Source organism: Thalia democratica, chromosome 6 (assembly GCF_965202585.1).
Source record: "Thalia democratica chromosome 6, ktThaDemo2.hap1.1, whole genome shotgun sequence".
Lineage (NCBI taxonomy): Eukaryota > Metazoa > Chordata > Thaliacea > Salpida > Salpidae > Thalia > Thalia democratica.
Window position 1 is genome coordinate 5265320 of NC_139170.1, and position 19199 is coordinate 5284518.

General features: G+C 26.4%; 1 protein-coding gene across 1 annotated transcript; it reads left to right on the plus strand.

Annotated features, from left to right (window-relative positions):
* Positions 1-13818: 13818 nt before the first annotated feature.
* Positions 13819-17729, plus strand: LOC145838160 (fatty acyl-CoA hydrolase precursor, medium chain-like). Its single transcript, XM_082945714.1, has 8 exons — positions 13819-13976; positions 14562-14751; positions 15055-15245; positions 15540-15700; positions 15936-16090; positions 16496-16726; positions 17053-17167; positions 17449-17729. Exons 1-8 carry the CDS (start codon positions 13819-13821, stop codon positions 17727-17729), a joined length of 1482 nt encoding a protein of 493 aa, XP_082801840.1.
* The last annotated feature ends 1470 nt before the right edge of the window (positions 17730-19199 follow it).

Below are 19199 nucleotides of genomic sequence, written 5' to 3' on the forward strand. Positions count from 1 at the left end.
GTTTTAGATGTGTTATTATAATCTATAGAAAAAATAGTTTTTTAAAACTTAAAAAACAACAACTAAGCATTACTTTCAATGTAATTTGACTTATAAGCATTTATAATTTTTTTAGTAAAATTTTATAAGAACAAAAATTAATGCTTTTCACAATAGTATAACTATTATTTAATTTTTTTTATCAGATTTTTTTTTGTTTTATGTTAAATAAATTATCAAAACTGTGAAAAAAAGTTCAAATAACTAATTTCATGATTTAAAGAATAATAAAAGTCAAAAAAACAAACTAATAACAAATAAAGCAGATTTTCAATGAGATATGTTTGCTTATAAACAAAAAAGCAGTTTTTTAGCTTTAGTTATAAAATGTGTATGTGAGGTAAAATGTGTATGTGAGTTTTTAGCTTTAGTTTTAAAAATACTCTAACTAATTATAACTTTTCAAAGTTTTTAAAGTTTCTTAAATGTAACATCCCTGGCAGTTTTAAATAACAATAAATATTTTTTATAATTTGGTTTAAATGCATTAAACTTAGTATTTAACTTGACTTTTAGGGTAGGTATCAAATATGCACAAAGGGACACTTTTGCACTGCGTCAATTTTGCATAAAGATTTATCTTTTTGTTTTATTAAATATATTCTTCTTTTTTACATTCTATTTTTACTATTAGTGTTACCCCTAACCCTTACTCTCAATTGGTACTTTTTTTATTCCTTTATGTTTTTACAATAACTAATGTTTTATTTTAATTATAGTTTTTATTTGTTATTTTATTTGTACTTTCACTGTTACCTCTAACCCTTACTCTCGGTCAGTAACTTTTTCTTCTTCTTTTTTGTTTTTTTTATTGCTAATTTTCATTTATTTCATTAAATTAATTATTTAATTTAACCTTCACTCTTACCCCTAACCCTTACCCTCGGCTGGTAAACTTTTATTCTTAATTTTGTTTCATTTTTAATTTTTTAATTTTTTTTTATAAATACTTTCTTATTCTTCTTATTTTTTAACTCTTGTGCAAAAATGACTCTTTGTGCAAAATTGACCCTTCATGCAAGAGTGTCTTTGTGCAAAAGTGACCTCTTGTGCAAAAGTATCTTTATGCAAAAATGTTCCTTTGTTTAAAAGTGTCTTTTTGTGCATATTTGACACTTTGTGTATTTGTGAATATTTGAATTATTCCAGGGTTGCCACTCTTTGAGCCAAAAAATCTTCCCTGAGTGACCAAAATGTTCCCTGAGTTTCCCTGAGTATTTTTCAAATCTTAAAAAAAAATTTCTTCTAATACAAATTATTAATACCTCATTCTCATTTTTCTTCTTTAATAATAAAAGGAAGGTTGTGTATGTATGCTTCTGCATTAAATTTATTAAAAAAAACTGTTTTCAAAAACTCAATCTTAAAAGGTTTAAACCAAGGTTTTTTGCAAGAGCAACGTTCACATTTGGTCCATCCATTGAAACTTGGATCAAATTTTTAAGGTTTAACTCTTGAATTTCGGTCAATAGGGCTTTTTATAAATTATCTGCAGTACAGTGACCTAAAAATGCTGAAGTAAAATATTGACAGTGTACTTTTTTTTTTTTTATGCATCTCACCACCAAATCTAGTTGAGTTTTTTGCAAGACTTTATTGAAACACTCATCAAATGAAATGGAATAAAAAGACGAGCACAAAACTGTTTTTTTTAAGTCATCTTTAAAAAAAGGGGCTATACCAAAGTTTGTTATATATGAATATTTGGTTCTATTCATGCAGAACTGTTTTGCAATTTCGCTATCAGGAAACTATGGTAGTAAATAAAGTGTTATTATTATCGCAAGAGTTTCCTGATCAGTTTTCTTTGGTACACTTGAGAGCCCAATAAATTTCAGCAGCCGTTGAAGAAGTTGCAGCTGATATACTAGTTGAACTATTAGCCCCACCAAAATAAGAAGTAATTGCATTATTTTTACTCTTAGAGGCTTTCAATTTAAGATTTTTTTTTTGACATACTGAGCGATTTCAATGCCCTTATACCCATGTTGGATAAGGCCATTGGTGTATCATCACCACACCACTTACATTTAAACTTCTCTTTGTCTACATCCTCAAGTAACCAATCATTGAAGTCTTCATGGTTAAGCCAAATTTTTTTATACAAGGTTTTAAACTGTACTTTTCTCATAATACTTAAAAAAGCTTTTAAAGTATACTAAAACATTCACACTAAAAAATTAATTACCATTACTGCTTCTTCTTTTGAAATTATTATTTATAAACAAAAATTTAACCTAAAAAATTTTTTTAACATAAGTAATACAACACTAATCTGTATTCATTTTAATTTTTTTTACTGAAAACAAGTAGTTGTAAACAAATAACAAATAACTTTATTATTTAAAAAATAAGAACTAATAGTAGAACATAGTGTTTTTTAAACTACATAAGTAACTAAAAATAAAAAGTTTATTAGAACTTTTCAATGAATAGTTAACAACAACTTTCATTTCTCTAAACTGTTTGATTTTACTTTAGTAAATATAAATTTAAAACTTTAAAAACTACAATGTTAATATTAAGAATATTGAAGAACTAGCCGCAAGGCTAAAAAAATTCTAAATAACCACATAAATAATAAAAATTACTACTTTTGAACAAAATATTGAAACTGGATTAACTAAACCTCATTCTAGATCTAGAAAAAAATTTCCCTGAGATTTTCAAAAACTTCCCTGAAAATTAGATAAAAAATAAAAACTTCCCTGAGTTTCCCTAAGTTAAAAGAAAAATGCCAAAATTCCCTGAGTTTCCCTGAGATTTTCTACAGTTTGAAAATTCCCTGAGATTCCCTGAGTTCCCTGAGTGTGTGGCAATCCTGTTTTTCCCATATTTTTAAAAGGTTTACCACTGTTTTAGTCCAAAAAGGGCCCTACTATTTCAAACTTGTCTAAGTTTATAAGTTAAGCATGGTGGCCACTGGTTTTTGAGAAATTTACTCCAGGTTTTCTTAATTTCTTCAAGGTTTTTGAAAATAAACAGTTTTGGGTCTATTTTTAGTTAAAATTTAAGTTTAAGGTAAAAAACTGTGCTAAATTGTACAACAACATTGAAAAGATACTGTAAAGCTACTTTCGTGATTTTTTTTCTGATAAAAAAAATTGATAATGAAAAAAAAATGATTTTCTTTATTATAGACTATTTGAGTCAAATTGAAATTTTACTACTTAACATGTAAAAATTGTTTAAAACTCCAGGATTTGTAGTGATTTTTGTAAAAAATTCATGGTTTTTTTCAAAATTTCTGAACTTTCAGACTTTTACACGTTTTTTAACCTATATTGTCAAATTCAGGTTTTTCCAGGATACCAGGTTTAGTGGCCACCATAGGTTTAGCTAAAAAAAATTGTTTAAATCCACTACAAAATTAAAGAACTATGAAGAAAGTAAACATTTCTTTTTAAAGTTAAAATTCAAGATTCTAAAATACCTCAGTCTTACAACTTAAATATTTTGCTAAATGAGATTGACAAACAGTGATTTCCAATGTTTTTGTAGGTGAATAGCCTATAAAATTATTTCAACAGTTAAAAACTGTGTTGCTTAGTATTTTATGATTGAGATAAAAATAATATTAGTAGTAGCTGTGAGATTTTTTTTTATGATTTACATTTTTCTAGTCTGAAATGGGTCAACCACTTTTCTAGTTTTAAGCAATAAAACAATTTATAAAACATTAGATAAACAAACAGGTGAGAAATTTTATTGATTTAAAATTATTATTTTATTGGATTTAGCTCTATTTAGTCATAAAAGCAAACAAAAACAGTAACACATTCAATATTATATACATATTATTTTTAACCATACTTTCAATAATTTAATCTTAAACACTTGTCAGGTGAACTTGATATAGTCACTAGCTACTACATAAATTAATATTGAAAACACAATCAAATGCAATAAAGAATGTTTATTATTTCTTATCTTTAAAACAATACCTTTTGTTGACCGAAAAGTTGATAAAATAAACTAATGTAAAAAATATCTATATTAAGTGCATAGGGAGTTAAACACTTTTTGAAATTTAATCTTACTTTATATAGTGTTTATTAAGCTACATGATGATTTTTACAGATTTAAAAATTTCAGAATAATTTTTGAGATATAGCCAGTCAAAGTTGGAGGCTACAATAGGATCCTTATGGGAGACGCAAACTAAAACGGCAATGCCCTTAACACTGATGATAATAAACAATGTATATTAGGATGCTTATAAAATCGAAAGTAACCGTTGAACTTTCAGCTAGATTTTTTTCACCTTGGGAAACTTCCAAAAAACCCTATTTGCAAATTTTTAGTTGATTTGAAGTAGCCAAAATAGAAAATAATTTTGATTTTCTGATAAGAACACCAATGCAAGCTGCATGTTACCCAAAAAATTCAACTTTGAATTTTTAGATGAATTTGTTTAACATGTGGCCAGCTATCACAAAAACACATTGTGCACAATTTAAGACGATTTAAAGAAGTTTTTATTAAGGCAATTCTTGATTTTATGTAATTTTTATCTATTTTTGTAAGTTTTCTTGAATTTCAAGCTTTTTTTCTAATAACAAGAAATGTTACCATAAAACTTTCTTTAAATGTCTTAAATTGTGCAGTGTGTTTTTGTGATAACTGGCCACATGTAAAAAAAACTAGCTGAAAGTTCTGTTTTTTTTCAATGCTGAAAAACTGAAGAAGATATGTTTTTAGTGAAAAAGTCTACTTTCCTCTTCTTGGTTCCCTCCCAAAAAGATCCTACCAAACTCCCTTAATTTGATTGTTTAAAAAACAATTGGTAAGCTTTTTCAACTAATAAAAAAGAATAACTTTTAAATAAAGTTATTAACCTCCCCAACTGTAAAAATCAAGGCGGACCCCTCTCCTCAATGGTTTTAGAGTTAATAGTTAAGACATCCCTTGACTACATTGTAAACAAATTTTTGGAGCACTTTAAAACGAAAACCTCAAACGCTTCTCTTGTGAAAATTATTTATTGTATATTTTTTTATTATTAACTTTTAAAGGTCGACCTTCCAAGTTTTTAGTTAAAATTTTGTGTACATGTAGCAAAGATAGTTAGTGAGTTTTTAAATATTCAACAATTGTTCATACAAAAATTGTGGTCTATATGTTTGTTTGGCAAACTTTTTACAAAACTGTCTATATCTAAAAAATTACATCAAATTTTTGTAATCTTTATAAAATGATGTATAATTTATTTTTTTAAGCTTTCATATAAAATAAATTTTAATTTTTTTAAATTGTTCTTAGCTTTCCTACGCCCATACCATATAGAACAATAGTTATTGAAGATAAATTTTTAGTGAAAAATCAGTTTTTGCCTTTTTAGATTGTTCCTTTAGTGTTGAATTTAATTAAGACACTGTCTTTGGCTACTTATCTCATAAGTTACTTCATGCTTTTTATCATTAGTGGTTAAAATTGTCTAAAAAATAAACATGAAATATAAGCTCAATTTAAAAAAAAATATATGTTATGAAAAATAATTACATCAATATAGCTTCAATTTCTTAAACAAGTAAGACCAACAAAAATATTTTAAACAATAAATTGTTTCCAGTAATTTTACCTTTGCAGCTTAAAATTACAAATAGCACTTATCTTACATAAGTTTTAATAAATACTTTTTCATAACACCTATGTGTGAAAATACTGTTCACAAAAAAATTTATCAAAATATTTATCATTATTTACCAGCTCAAATTAAAATGATACTTTTTATTACTAATTTAGTTAGTGTAATGTTAAAAAAAAAATTCATGTAATACAATTTACACCCATACATACTTTTCTTAACTGATGTTGAAAATTACTTTAACTTTACAAAAAAATGGATGATACTAAATTTATTACCAGCTATGGGAAGTCTATTGGTTCTAATTTTAATTTCTTTTTGTTAAATATTCACATTAATTAGTTTTAAATAAAATAAAAACTAAAAGTAATCTATCTCTTATACAATTTCACAATATTTTTTAAATAATTAGTCTGCATTTTTCAGAAAAAGAAGACTTCAAAACTAAGAAAATTAATTAGTTATTGTATTGTTGATAAACATTTTTTAAATATTTGTTTATCTATTACAAACTTAAAACAAAGGATAAAAAAGCAAAAAAAAACGTTTCATGATTTCAAAACAACATTTTATAAAAATTAAAGATTTATAAAACTTGACAGATTAAGTTTATAATCACATAACAAGTAATCACTTGATAAACTTTAATACTAAAACAAAAAAAAAAGGTTTTATGTCATAGATAAAAAGGAACTAATCTACGTATTAAGGATGTAAGGGCCAAACAATTTTGCATAAAAATTAACACTGGCTTTGGTATAAAACTTTATAAGAAATATAAGTCACTTTTTATTAAGTAAAAAATATCAAGGGCATAGGGAGGTGAGATTTTTTTTAAACAATAGTTAGCTTCTATAGAAAAATATTTACTAAAAGTCAGTTTATAATGAATTGAAAAAAACAATTACTTTTGAGCGAGTCATTTTCTAAACAGCTTCATATACAAATACTGCAGTTTTTTGATTTTCAATATTTTTATTTTAACATTTTAATAAAACATACATAAATTCCTACTATATGATTGTTTATTATTAATCTGAAATTATACTCAATTAGTTTAAGTTTTGTAAAAACAATTACTGTAGGAACTGTAGGAAGTACTGTAGGAATTAAACTGTAGGAGAGGATGGATTTTTAAAGAATTTTTTTTTTGTTTTCTTTTAAATTTGACCCTTCCATAAGACTCCCATTGAAGTCATCAACTTTGGCCTTTGAATTTTAAAAACTAATTTTCAATATAAGAAGCAGTTAAAATCAATTGTTAGCTAAGTTAAAGATTTTTTTAATAAGATCAACATTAAAAAGATGTCTTACCCCCTCTAACTTGTCATATATATAGTCAGTTTAAAAAAAAAGTTTTCAGTAATGCATATGACAGGATGGTTACAATCATACTTCTATTTACTTAACAAGATAATCCATTCATAACAATACTAAATTAAACAAGAGCATAGAGAGGTTAAAACACTTTTTTCGCAATTTGATCTTATTATTTAGAGTTTTAACTAAGCTACAAGATGCTTTTTACAATTTTTAAAATTCAAACTAACGTTTGAGTCATAAGAGGTCAAAGTCGGAGCCAACAATAGGTACCTTATGGGAGACGCAAAACTAAAAAAGGAAAAAAAAACTATTTTACTAAAAATCTATCTTCTCCTACAATCCTAAATCCAAAAATGAAAGCTTGAGGTATGAACTTAAGTCAGATATGACTAGTTATAAGATCTGAACAAAATACTTTTTTTTAAATGAACAAAAAAATTTTTTATGCATCAACTTAAAATTTTATCAATGTAAAATTAAGGTTTTCATTAAAGTATACAAACTTTCAAAACCATGTGTGCAGTAACTTTTTTTAAAGTAAGGTACTTAATGAGGACTTACTTTATTTATCTAACTTGTATTTTTAAGCTAAAACCTCAAATTCCTAGGAAATGTTTTTATCAACATTTAGAAAAGTGTATCAAACAATGAAATAAAAATGATAAAAATGAAACAAAAAATGTCTCCAACATATATTTTATAAAGGTTAAACTGAAGTTCTCAAAAAAATTGCTCAAAATTTGTAAAAGGAGATAGATTTTTAGTGATAAGTATTATGTGCTTTTCATAAGGATACTATGCAAACCTAAAACCTTAATTACTTATATATAAAAAGTTAGTTTAACTTGAAAAACAGTTTAAAAAAGTATTTCCCCCTCCCCTCTAAAGAATAAGTTCTAACTTTCTAAATAACCTATACTAAACAACATCCTATATTGTGATTGAAAACTAATTATATTTATAATTTTTAAATATGCTTTTTTAAGACACTTTTAATTAGTACATATTTTATAAACCTTTTTTGGGTTGGCTGCATTATTAAGGTTTGGAAATTTATTCTAATCATAATATTAATAATGCAGTATTAAGATCTAAGCCCCTATCACTAACCAATTTTACCAAAAGTTTTTAATCTAAACCACTACCTCTAATCCACCCACATATATTTTTAACAAATAAATCAAGAAAAATTTTATTAGCTAAAACCTAAAATAAAAACATATGAATTTCTAGCCAATTAGAAGCACCAGAATTTGTAATTAACAGCTTTTTTTTACTATTGAAGTATACATCCATTATTGATGCAGTTTAGCATGATTTTAAAGTAAACAACTTATATTTACTCTCTAAAAGGTTTAAAAAACTTTAGTTGAAAGAATTCTCCACATACTTATAAAATATTTAAATTGGTTTATAAATTAAACATTAGTATCTGTTAAGTATATGTAAACAAAGTTGTAAAATTTCGAAATACCCTTATCTAAAAACTTTTAGTCTAGCTAGATCTGTACAATTCAGTATTACCCTAACTTGAAAAAGTTCTTATCTAACTAAGAATATAAAATGGTTTTCAAATTTTGTGGTACAAATCTTAATTTATTTTATTCTGTGTATGGTAGAAACAAAACTTAAGTTTTAAAACACAAAAGACTTCAATTATAAAACAACTATGTTTTTTTGCATACTGAAATAGACACCACTGGCGTTAAAAAAGTTCTATAGAGTTTTGAGCAAAGTAAAAAAGTAATTACCTCAGAACTAAAACAAGGAAAATATTGGCGAAAATCTTAAATGCCTAAGTCTGGATTTTCGTATGAAGTGAGATGTGAGACAAGCTTAATTAAACAGAAGGTTTGATTATATAATACTAATTCTATCGTCAGACCACAAGTCTTGGGTAGACTGAGACCGGTATTGTTCTTATTAGGACTCATTAGTCAGTCACAAACGAAAAACTTGCAGTCATCAATCTACAAACGGTTTAATATACTTTCACATGAAGCAACCGTTTGCTAGTATTGATCAGTGATTTCATTATTATCTTTTGTCGTGCAAGGTTTGACACATTGTCCAATAGGCAAAACAGCTGGTATGGTACGCTTGTACTTAATACATATTGAATAGGTTTGTGATCTAATGATGGAATTAGTACGATTTAAGTACATTTAAGTTCTTACTGTTTACAAACCTTATCAAAGATTAGACATTAGAAAAGAAAAGGTATAATTTTTATTGGTAATTTCTTAGCTAATTACATAAATGGTGTTTTTTTACCAGTTGTATTAAAAAAAAAATTTTGCAAAAAGTGATTGTTTCAGGCAATTCTTTTTTCCAAAAGAGTTATTAAAAGAATTAAAGGGTCTGCGGATTCTTACAGAGCATCACTTTTTTGATTTATTTTAAATTTGATATACGTAGTATACGATCTTAAAACAATGTTTATAACATTCGAGATTTCACTGATTGGGACTGACAAATGAAGACAAATTGAGACAATAAAAAACCAAGTATCAAAATGCAAGTACAGATAATAAGAAAACATTTGGATTTTATTGCTCATCTGCTGTTTGCTTGCCTGATTTTATTCGGAAAATGTAATGATTTTCAAGTTTACTTTTGTCTTGTTGAGTATAAACTTGTTTCCCATAACTTTTATTTCAATCGGATACTTGTTGATACTTCTTAAAGTCAGGTCAAACAAATCAAATAAGCTTTCAGAGAAAAAATCTGAAAAAGAAAGCGCCTTTCAGAGTGTCTTTGATTATGGCAAATACGTAGTCTGCTAGCTACCGATATCTGTGTTTTCTTACAGGAACTACTTCGGATACCCAACTCCTGATATTGCGCATTCACTTAACTCTATTGAATTTATGCCCATCAACAGTCTGCTCAACCCGATTATTCACTCGAAGCCGGATGACATTTTCATGAATAAAAAAAAAAACTTCGTACTGTAATTGTTTGTACTGAAGGTTTTGAAAAATTAAAACCCATAATATGATTTTCTATTCCTTTAAACAGAAACAAACCCAAACAAATCTGTCTTATTAAACGAGGAAAATGCAAATGTTAATTAATTAAACCAGTAAGTTAAACATGTTAACAGAGTTTAGGTATTTCTTATTTTTATTTTTTATACAACTGTTCCATTTCTTCTCTAACAAAAGTAAAAAAAAAGTATTTATATTTATGTTTCAAATATAAAATCATACAATGAAGTTTCTGTAGTTATTATTAAAATCTTTTTAAAAGCTCTTAAGTTCTCAAACAAATATCTTCTACAACACTTGTGTAACTAGCTACCTTTATAAAACTTTCAAATATTTAAATTTGGTTTTGATTAACCTGCTTTAAAACGAATAAAACGCTATATTCGATGTTAAAGCAAACTTAAGTGTATCATTTTTTGAAAGCACACAAAACATACAAACAAGTTATCACAATAAAAAATCAGCAATTTCTAGTTTGCGCAAGTAAAATTTAAAAATAATTCATGAATTTAATACTTAAAAAGGCCTATCAGGTAAAAACCAAAGTTTCCAAGAATATAACTTTATTAAAAATTGTAAGATAAACGACGTATGTATTTAAATCGAAGATATTATACACGTTAAAACGCGAAAAAGAAACTGTCATTCTCATATATAACTGGTTTCAACTTAATATTTTGAAAAATTTACTTAAAAACTGTTTAACGATTAAATTTTCTTTATTTTAACAACGACTAATAGAAAAAATGCCAATACGACTACCGTATTATAATTTTTTGTAAATAAAACTGGTGTAAAAAAAAACTTTTGTATTATACAACAGTTTATTGAACAACAAAAAAGCGCTAAAAAAGTTTGGTAAAAGGACCTAGTGTAGAAAAAACCTTTCGGTTATTGAGTCGTACACCACAGATACCTTTTTAACGTCTTGTCCTAGACAAATTATTAAACTATAATAAGAATCGTAACGGAGTAAATAAACAGTAGTTTTATAATAGCTAATATAATAAAGTAACTAAGTCCATTACCAAAAAACAGAAGTGGTTAAATTATTTAAGTAAATAAATACTTGAGTTGAATGCATTGTAGTTTTGATAAAAAAGTTTTTTAAATTACTGAACCATAAAAATAAAAAATACATCTTTAAATAGTGACATAACCAATCCATTTACAACATAGCTTTTCAAAACAATATCTCTTAAACTTTATTAAAATGTGTTAAGAAGTATTTATATTTTATGAAATGTTTAAAGTACCAGTGTCTTAAAAAGTAGGTTATTTATATTTACATAATCTATACTTAGTACTACCAAATAAACTAAATGTTTTTTAAATGAAAATATATTTTTTATCATAACAAAAAAATATTAATTTAGTATTAGCAAGTTTTAGTAACTATGTAAATTATTAGATTTAAAATGTTTTTAAACTTGTTTGGTTTTCTTTGGAGTGCGTTAATAAATTTTTTTTATAGTTATATGATTTTTATTATTAAAGACCGGTTATCATTTAAAAACTTAAACAAACGAAAAATTGTTTAATCAGCTTTTCTTATTCTAAATTTTTAATACTTCACTTATTCAAAGCGCCTTTTTTTAATAATTGAATACAAAATACTACATAATGTGTTAAAAGGGTTTTTATAATCCATTATTAAAGTATGTCGAACAAACTGAATAAAAAATTATTTTAACTTTTTTTCTTTAAATATGTTTGATAAGTAAATTTTTGTGTATGTATCTAACTTATTTTCTGATTTATAATCAGTTTATTAATATTTAACATCAGTTAGTAAGATCAAACTAAGTTTATAGATATTCTGCGGTCTGAAGTAAAGAGCAAAAAAAGGTCTCAATTAAAGTATACGGAAAATTCAAAACTTACATAAAATATTGGCCTACTTAAAACTAAAGCTACAACTGCGGCCCGCAAAGACTTTTTTTTTCAATATTTGGCCCGCAACTTCAAATACCTGCCGAAGCATACTACAATTAAAGGTTTTTAATGAAAAAATTAAAAGTTTATTATAAAGCATGTAGCTTTTGAACAGTATTAATTTCTTAAATCAGTGGTCTACCATGTAGACTCTACACATTAATTAAAGCTGTACATACTTAACTGGAATACAAAAGTTATGTGCACCTCGGGCTGTTACCTTACCAAAAATTTGCCAAATATTTTTTTTATGCTGTTTATCATAAACTCCAAAATACTAAAAACATAAATTTTTAATAAACTTTTTGGAGTTATTAATCGGCTACTGTAACATGATTTATATACAATTATGTTTTCAGAGATTTAAGTCTGCTTAACTAAACAATACTGTTCTAGACAAAATAATTTTATTTACCTTTTTAAACAAACAAACAAAAATAGATAAGTTGATAAAGATAAACAAATATGCCTATTTTAAAACTATTTAAAAGCCTAAATTTAAACCAACCATATGTATTTGCACTTTTGACCTTAACATGCGTAGTTACATGATAAGGTATTGTAATTATTGAAATAAAAAACGTTTAGTTTGAACACAAGTTTTTAAAGCATAAGCGTTAGTTTGAATTCTGTTTTTTATTAACTTAACTTAAGCTAAAATAATGTATATTTGAACTTTTACGATAAATAAAATCGATTTCTTATGACAGTACTTAAGGAAAAGACATTGTTAAGATCTTATTTGATGTTTAAAATGTGTTTAAGTTTATAAATATGAAATCTAAATAGCTAGTTCTTTTGAAAATAAAAAAAAAAACTTTTTTTTTTGATACCCAAGTATAAAAATAAAACTATAGATGGTAATTTCAAACATTTCCAAAAATTTTAAATTACTCTATCATAATAAATAAGCAAACTAAACTAAAGTTTAATTTTTATCAAAGTAGTGTAATTTTTTACTAATAAATAATAAATTTAGTATATCTGTTTAACTTTGAACAAAAGTGTATTTTTTTATTGTTTTAAGTACTTGCCAAAAAAATTGTCTAACAAGGTTAATTATTTTTTAAATACACCATCAACTTAAGTATTTTGAAAACTTTCAAATTGTATGCGTCATACACTTTGTATAGCTCATTCATTAAAGCTTTTTCGACACAAACCAAAATTAATTTATCATGCTTTGTTATTTGGTAGTTAATGATTAACTTTTTTCGAGGTAAGTTCAAATAAACTTATTTAAGTAATACTGTTTTAATTGTAAGTTAAGAGAAGATGTTATTAGTCTTTTAGTTTTTTTTTAGCAATATCATAAAGTTAAGTTTGAAATTTATCTATACCGTTCAATAAACAGTATACATCAGTTGTGTTTTAGTAAAGATTTTCATTTGTATTTACAATGTAGTGTTTACTTACAAATTGAAAACATAGTTTTAGATTTGTGTTTGGTTTATAAAGCTTTTGAAAAAACTGGTCTCTTAAAACTATATTTACTAGATGAAATATATTATTTCCCTCATACTAAAACTACAAATTTAAGTTTTTATTTACAAACTATTTTGCTTTGATAGAAAATACTTGAATGAAAATATATATCAACTCACCGATTTATTTAACTAATTAAAGGTATCAGTTTTAAAGATGTATAAGAAAGTCCATTTAAAACTTAAAGAAACATTAACATTTAATTTACCTTGTTTCTTAAAAACTTTTTTTCTTTTGATTTACTGTGAAATCAATATTTTTTCGACATCTGGGGTTGTGTTTTTATGTTGAGTTGGTTTAAATTTAAAACAATTGCAAAAATAAAATATCTGATCTTAAAGTTCTTTAAAAACTTTAATTTTTACAGCGTTACAAAATGTTTTTTTTATTTCGTTACGTTAGCAATTTTACAGCTTTACAGGACACACTTGTTTTAATACAAAATACAAAAGTACCAAAATGGATGATTATCCAATTGTCACGACTAGATTGGGCAAAATTAAAGGGCGAAAGTGCATAAAGCCGAAAATTAAAGACTGCAAACAGGTTTACAGGTTCGCTAAAATTCCGTTCGCTAAACCTCCGGTTGGTGATTTGAGGTTTGAACCTCCTCAAATGTAAGTTAAATTTTACTTCATTTATCAAGAGTAAGTTGAAATTGTTTAGGTTCATTTTCACAAACAAACACTAATAAAATGTTAATATATAAATTTTTATTGCATATTTATGCAAAACTAATAATCAGTAACTTATTTATAATGCATCAAAATCAGTTTTAATTCAACTTTTTGTTATATAACAATGACTTAATTAGAATATTATTATAATAATAATATTAGATAAAATTTAGTTTTTTTAAGTATTGAAAGTATGACAGGCATTTATTAAAACAGATTTTTAATAAACTTTAAACGTGAACAAAAGATTAAAATAATTTTATTTATTTCGTTACACTAGAATATTTTTATTTATTTAAACTGAGACTTGTTAAGAATATCACTATGCAAAATAACATGTCTGTTTGGTAACTTTGTTTTTTAAAGTAAGAGTTTAACTTCTAAAGTTAAAAGATCAAAGAGGGAGTATGTATTTACTTAATGTAAAACTTTCTATCATCTGATGTTATAGAATAATATACCTACTTTAGTATGTTTTAAACGTAATACCGTTTAAATTGCGATTTTATGTCGTTTTTATTTAAGACCAGAATCTTGGGAAGGAGTTTTGGACGGAACGGTTTCGGGTGCGTGGCCGATGCAGCCGAAACTTTTATCGCAAGATGGCGCCTTTGCGCTGCCCGACGAGTTCGACGAGGTTCGTAACGACTGCGATGAAGATTGCTTGTACCTGAACGTGTACACGTCATCAACTAGCAAAAACGACAAATTTCCGGTCGGTTTCGATTTTTTATTTTAGCTAGTTCTATAACAGAATCAATATTAAAATTTTTCGGCAAAAAGTTTTTAAGCACAGTAACATAGTTGCTTTAAAATTTTAACTAGAGTTTGTCAAATTCATTTTCATAATCGCCTTTTTGGAGAATTTAAAAACAAAAAGATCTCTTTTAGTTGTATATAACCCATTTGTTACTTAATGATATCACTCACTTTAAAAAATCATTGCTTAAATCATTGTATTTCAAAACTTTTGAAGAGCTCTTTATTTATAAAAGATTTTGAAGTAGAAAAAATTAAGGTTTTGTTTTTCATCTACGGAGGGGGATTCCAGGAGGGAGGGCAGATTAGTTACGATGGCAACGCACTGGCCTCCCTCCATGACGTAACAGTGGTCGTGGCTAACTACAGGGTTTCCTGCTTCGGCTTCCTCAGTATCCAAGGTGGTTGCCATGGTAACATGGGCCTGTTGGACCAACAGATGGCTTTGAAGTATGATGTTTAAGACTTTAAATAGGGGATAAAATAGTTTTAGAATTTTGTAGTTAATTTTTAGTTATTTCAATAGTTTTCAGTGATTGACATAACACTTACTAAAATTATTCTTATAGAAATGTTAAAAAATACTTTTTTTTATATAAACACCATAGCCTTAAAGCTTATTAATACGTAAAAAAAATTCAACTTAAGATTTAAAAACTAGAGCTAATTTAATCAATTTATTTTCAAACACGAAAATTACTTACTATTGAAAATATTAATAGATCATTAAAAAACAATCGCTAGGTGGTGTAGAGACAACATCGACAGTTTTGGCGGGAACCCCGACAACGTGACCATATTTGGCAACAGCGCGGGGTCGGTCTCGGTCGACCTGCACGTCCATTCTCCTACGTCACGTGATTTGTTTCACAGGGCCGTTTGTCACAGCGGGGTGGCTCTGGTCCACGACGCCCCGGAATGCTTCGTCGCCCCAACTTTCTACCGCAGTTGGTGTAGATTTAATATAATACTGATCAAACATGCTACTTCAGAATTTATAATGCAATTAAAAAATAGTTTATATTTTACCCTGTAATGTCTAAACTTTCACACTTATTTCTATTAGTAAATCTGGTTTGAATAACAATGTTTAAGGTTATGATTACATAAACATTAAAGATGTTTGAAATGTTGTTTATTCAGTGCTCATCAAAGACTCAAACGAGAATCAGATTGTAACTGATGAGTTTATGAAAGCTTTGCATATCGATAGCTGTGACATAAAAACTCAATTAGAAAAATTAAAGACACTACCTGCGAAGGAACTTGTAGATGTTGCACACAAAATGGCTAAAGTAACATTTTAAATTGTTTATTTTATTAGAAGCAAACAAACGAGTGACTTTTAAAAATATTTAGCTATAATCATTTTAAATTTAAAGAATTAAACTTAATGGTAAAAAAAACATTTTTTAACTTGTTATATTTTTTAGTTGAAAAAATATAAGTTTAAAGATGTAGATATATAAGATTGTTTTTGTTTTTTGGCAATCTTAAATATCTCGTGTCTATACTTGCACAAACAATAAGCTATAATATTCTCAGCGAATTAAAGCTTGTTTATTTTTACTTAAGAAAACTTTTAACTACTTGTTTAAGTAAATGTCATTAGTATTTCCGTTATCACAGATACTTTTTTTGCGCAAAGCTTAGAAACTGAAACTCAAAGATGCTGTCACCATCATTTTAACTTTAAACAGAAACTCATATACTTCGGACCCGTTACCAAAGATCCCCTTTTTTTGCCCGAAGACATCCGGGAAGTGTTGAGAAACAAGTCGGTGAACAGAGTGCCTCAAGTATTCGGCGTGAACAGTTCGGAAGGATTGGGAATACTGTCGTACTACTACCAGGAGAGCAATTTCAACGAGGGTCTCAGCGAGGAAAATGGGAGAAAATACCTTCGACAGTTCGTGCGGCACTTGGCTTCTGTAAGAAAGTGTTTGGTGTTTTTCGTAACTTGAACTTTTTAATTTTAGTTTTGAGCTGGTAATTTTGTTATTTTATGAAGCCATGTAGTAGTCGAATAGGTTGTTAGGTCATTTTACGTTATTGATCTTCTGTATTTTTGAATTAGTAGCTAGTGACTTTTAAGTTCTTCAAAGTTCTTCATGTATAGGTATCAAGTAGTTAGTGCAAATAATACCCGACTTTTTACATTTTATATATAAGCTATTTAAGTTCTTTTTTACCCTTACTTTTATCATAAGTAATAGGTCAGTTTAAATCAAAGCAAATACGAAATTATTTATCACAGAAACCAAATGTAATAGAAAAAGTAGAAAATGCAATAATTGCTGAATACAGGAAATATTTTGAAAAGGACAAAATGTTTTGGACGAAACTAATTGGAAATATAATTGGAGACACAAGTTTCGTTGTTCCAAGCTTGACGAGAGCCAATTTTAATTTCGGTTGTTGAATAAATTAAGCGGAAAATAGTGTAACAGCAGTAAATAAGATTGTTATAAAAAGCACAAAAACTTTTTGTAGTTTCACTAGTTAGAGTTTTCTAGTTTTTATCTTAACGACTAAACAAATTATAAAATAAAATTTTTGTGCTTAAGATAAAGTTTGTTTTAGTATTTTTATAAGATCAAAAACAAAACGTTTTTTTTACTAAATTACTTTCAACATTAAAATTCTATTTCAGCGAACAACGAAAAATCCTCGACGTTTTTCTACTTAATGACGCAACAATTGAAATACAACCACAAGGTGTCTTGCTCGAACAAAAAGGATTTTCTCCTGAAATCCCCCGCGTGCGAGTGCGACCATTTTGATGACGTCACTTTCACCTTCGGAGTGCCTTTCTCCTCCGCACGTCTCCTGTGTGACGTCACTTTTGCGGAGGAGGAGAAAGTGTTCAGCGGAGTTTGGATGAAGTACATTGTGAACTTTGCTACATCCGGGTATGATTTTTGCCATTTTTAGCATGAAAATTTTATTTTTATTATCACTTTAACTTTAATAAATTTATATTCTTTATTTTAATTGTTATATATTATTATATATTGTTATATGTTCTTACTATAAAACCATCAAATATAGGTTTAATCGTTTGCTAACAAACGATCCTAGTGAAATAACTTCACTGGAATATAAATAAAAACAAATTGTTCAGTAATCTTCCTTTATTGTACCAACATATGTTTCTGTGTGTTAACTAATCAACACACTTCAACTAGGTTCTGTAAAAAAATAATTACTGTAATACGAGAATAGAAGCATAGAATAAAGTAGGTGTATACATGTTTCCATTAAAATAAAAAAATTTCTACAGATAATAGTTATTAATAGGTAAAATACTTAATATTAAATCCGACTGTTATAAAACTATATAATATTTGTAACTTTTAAGTCTAAAATAATTAAACTAAACTAAAATACACAACAAAACAACAAATCATAAAATAAACAAACCACTCACGTTAATGGAAAGAATAACTGATTCAAATTTTACTGTTGTTAATGAATGAACAAAATTCATTCATTACATCCATTAATTACGTCACAATATAAATGAGGTTATTTCAACTATTTAATTTGTATTGCAAAGTTTGTTAATTTAGTTTTTATATTTGTAGTCTATTTTGAACAAAAATGTAAAAACAACCATTAATCAGCATTTTAATTTAGTTTAAATGCAAAAATCAAAATTGAAAAATTTAAAATTTAAGAAATTGTCAATCAACTATTTTGATAATTATTAAATACAATATATATGTAATTTAATTCATTGTAATTTTATGTATGTCGCTGTAACTTAATTATCGGTCAGTAATTTGTAAGCTCAATAACAAGTTTGGTTTTTTTTTTTTGTGTTTTGTTTTCTTAAATTTTAAACTTTTTCAATTTAGATTTTCACATTTGAACTAAATATGCTTCCTAATTGTATATAACTTTGATTTAATCATTACAAGCATTTAATATATAGTACACACGTTACATCGAGTTTCTGTGATTTTTATTGTCTTCACCGTTGTTAAGTTTTATTAAAATTTATTGATTCTCTGATTAATTGTTGTTTTTACATTTTTGTTCAAAATAGATTACAAACATAAAAACTAAATTAACAAACTTTGCAATACAAATTAACAGTTAAAATAACCTCATTTATATCGTGACGTAATTAATGGATGTAATGAATGAATTTTGTTCATTCATTGACAACAGTAAAATTTGAATCAGTTATTCTTTCCATTAACATAAGTGGTTTGTTTATTTTATGATTTGTTGTTTTGTTGTGTATTTTAGTTTAGTTTACTTATTTTAGACTTAATAATTACAAATATTATATAGTTTTATAACAGTCGGATTTAATATTAAGTATTTTACCTATTATTAACTATTATCTGTAGAAATTATTTTATTTTAATGAAAACATGTATACACCTACTTTAT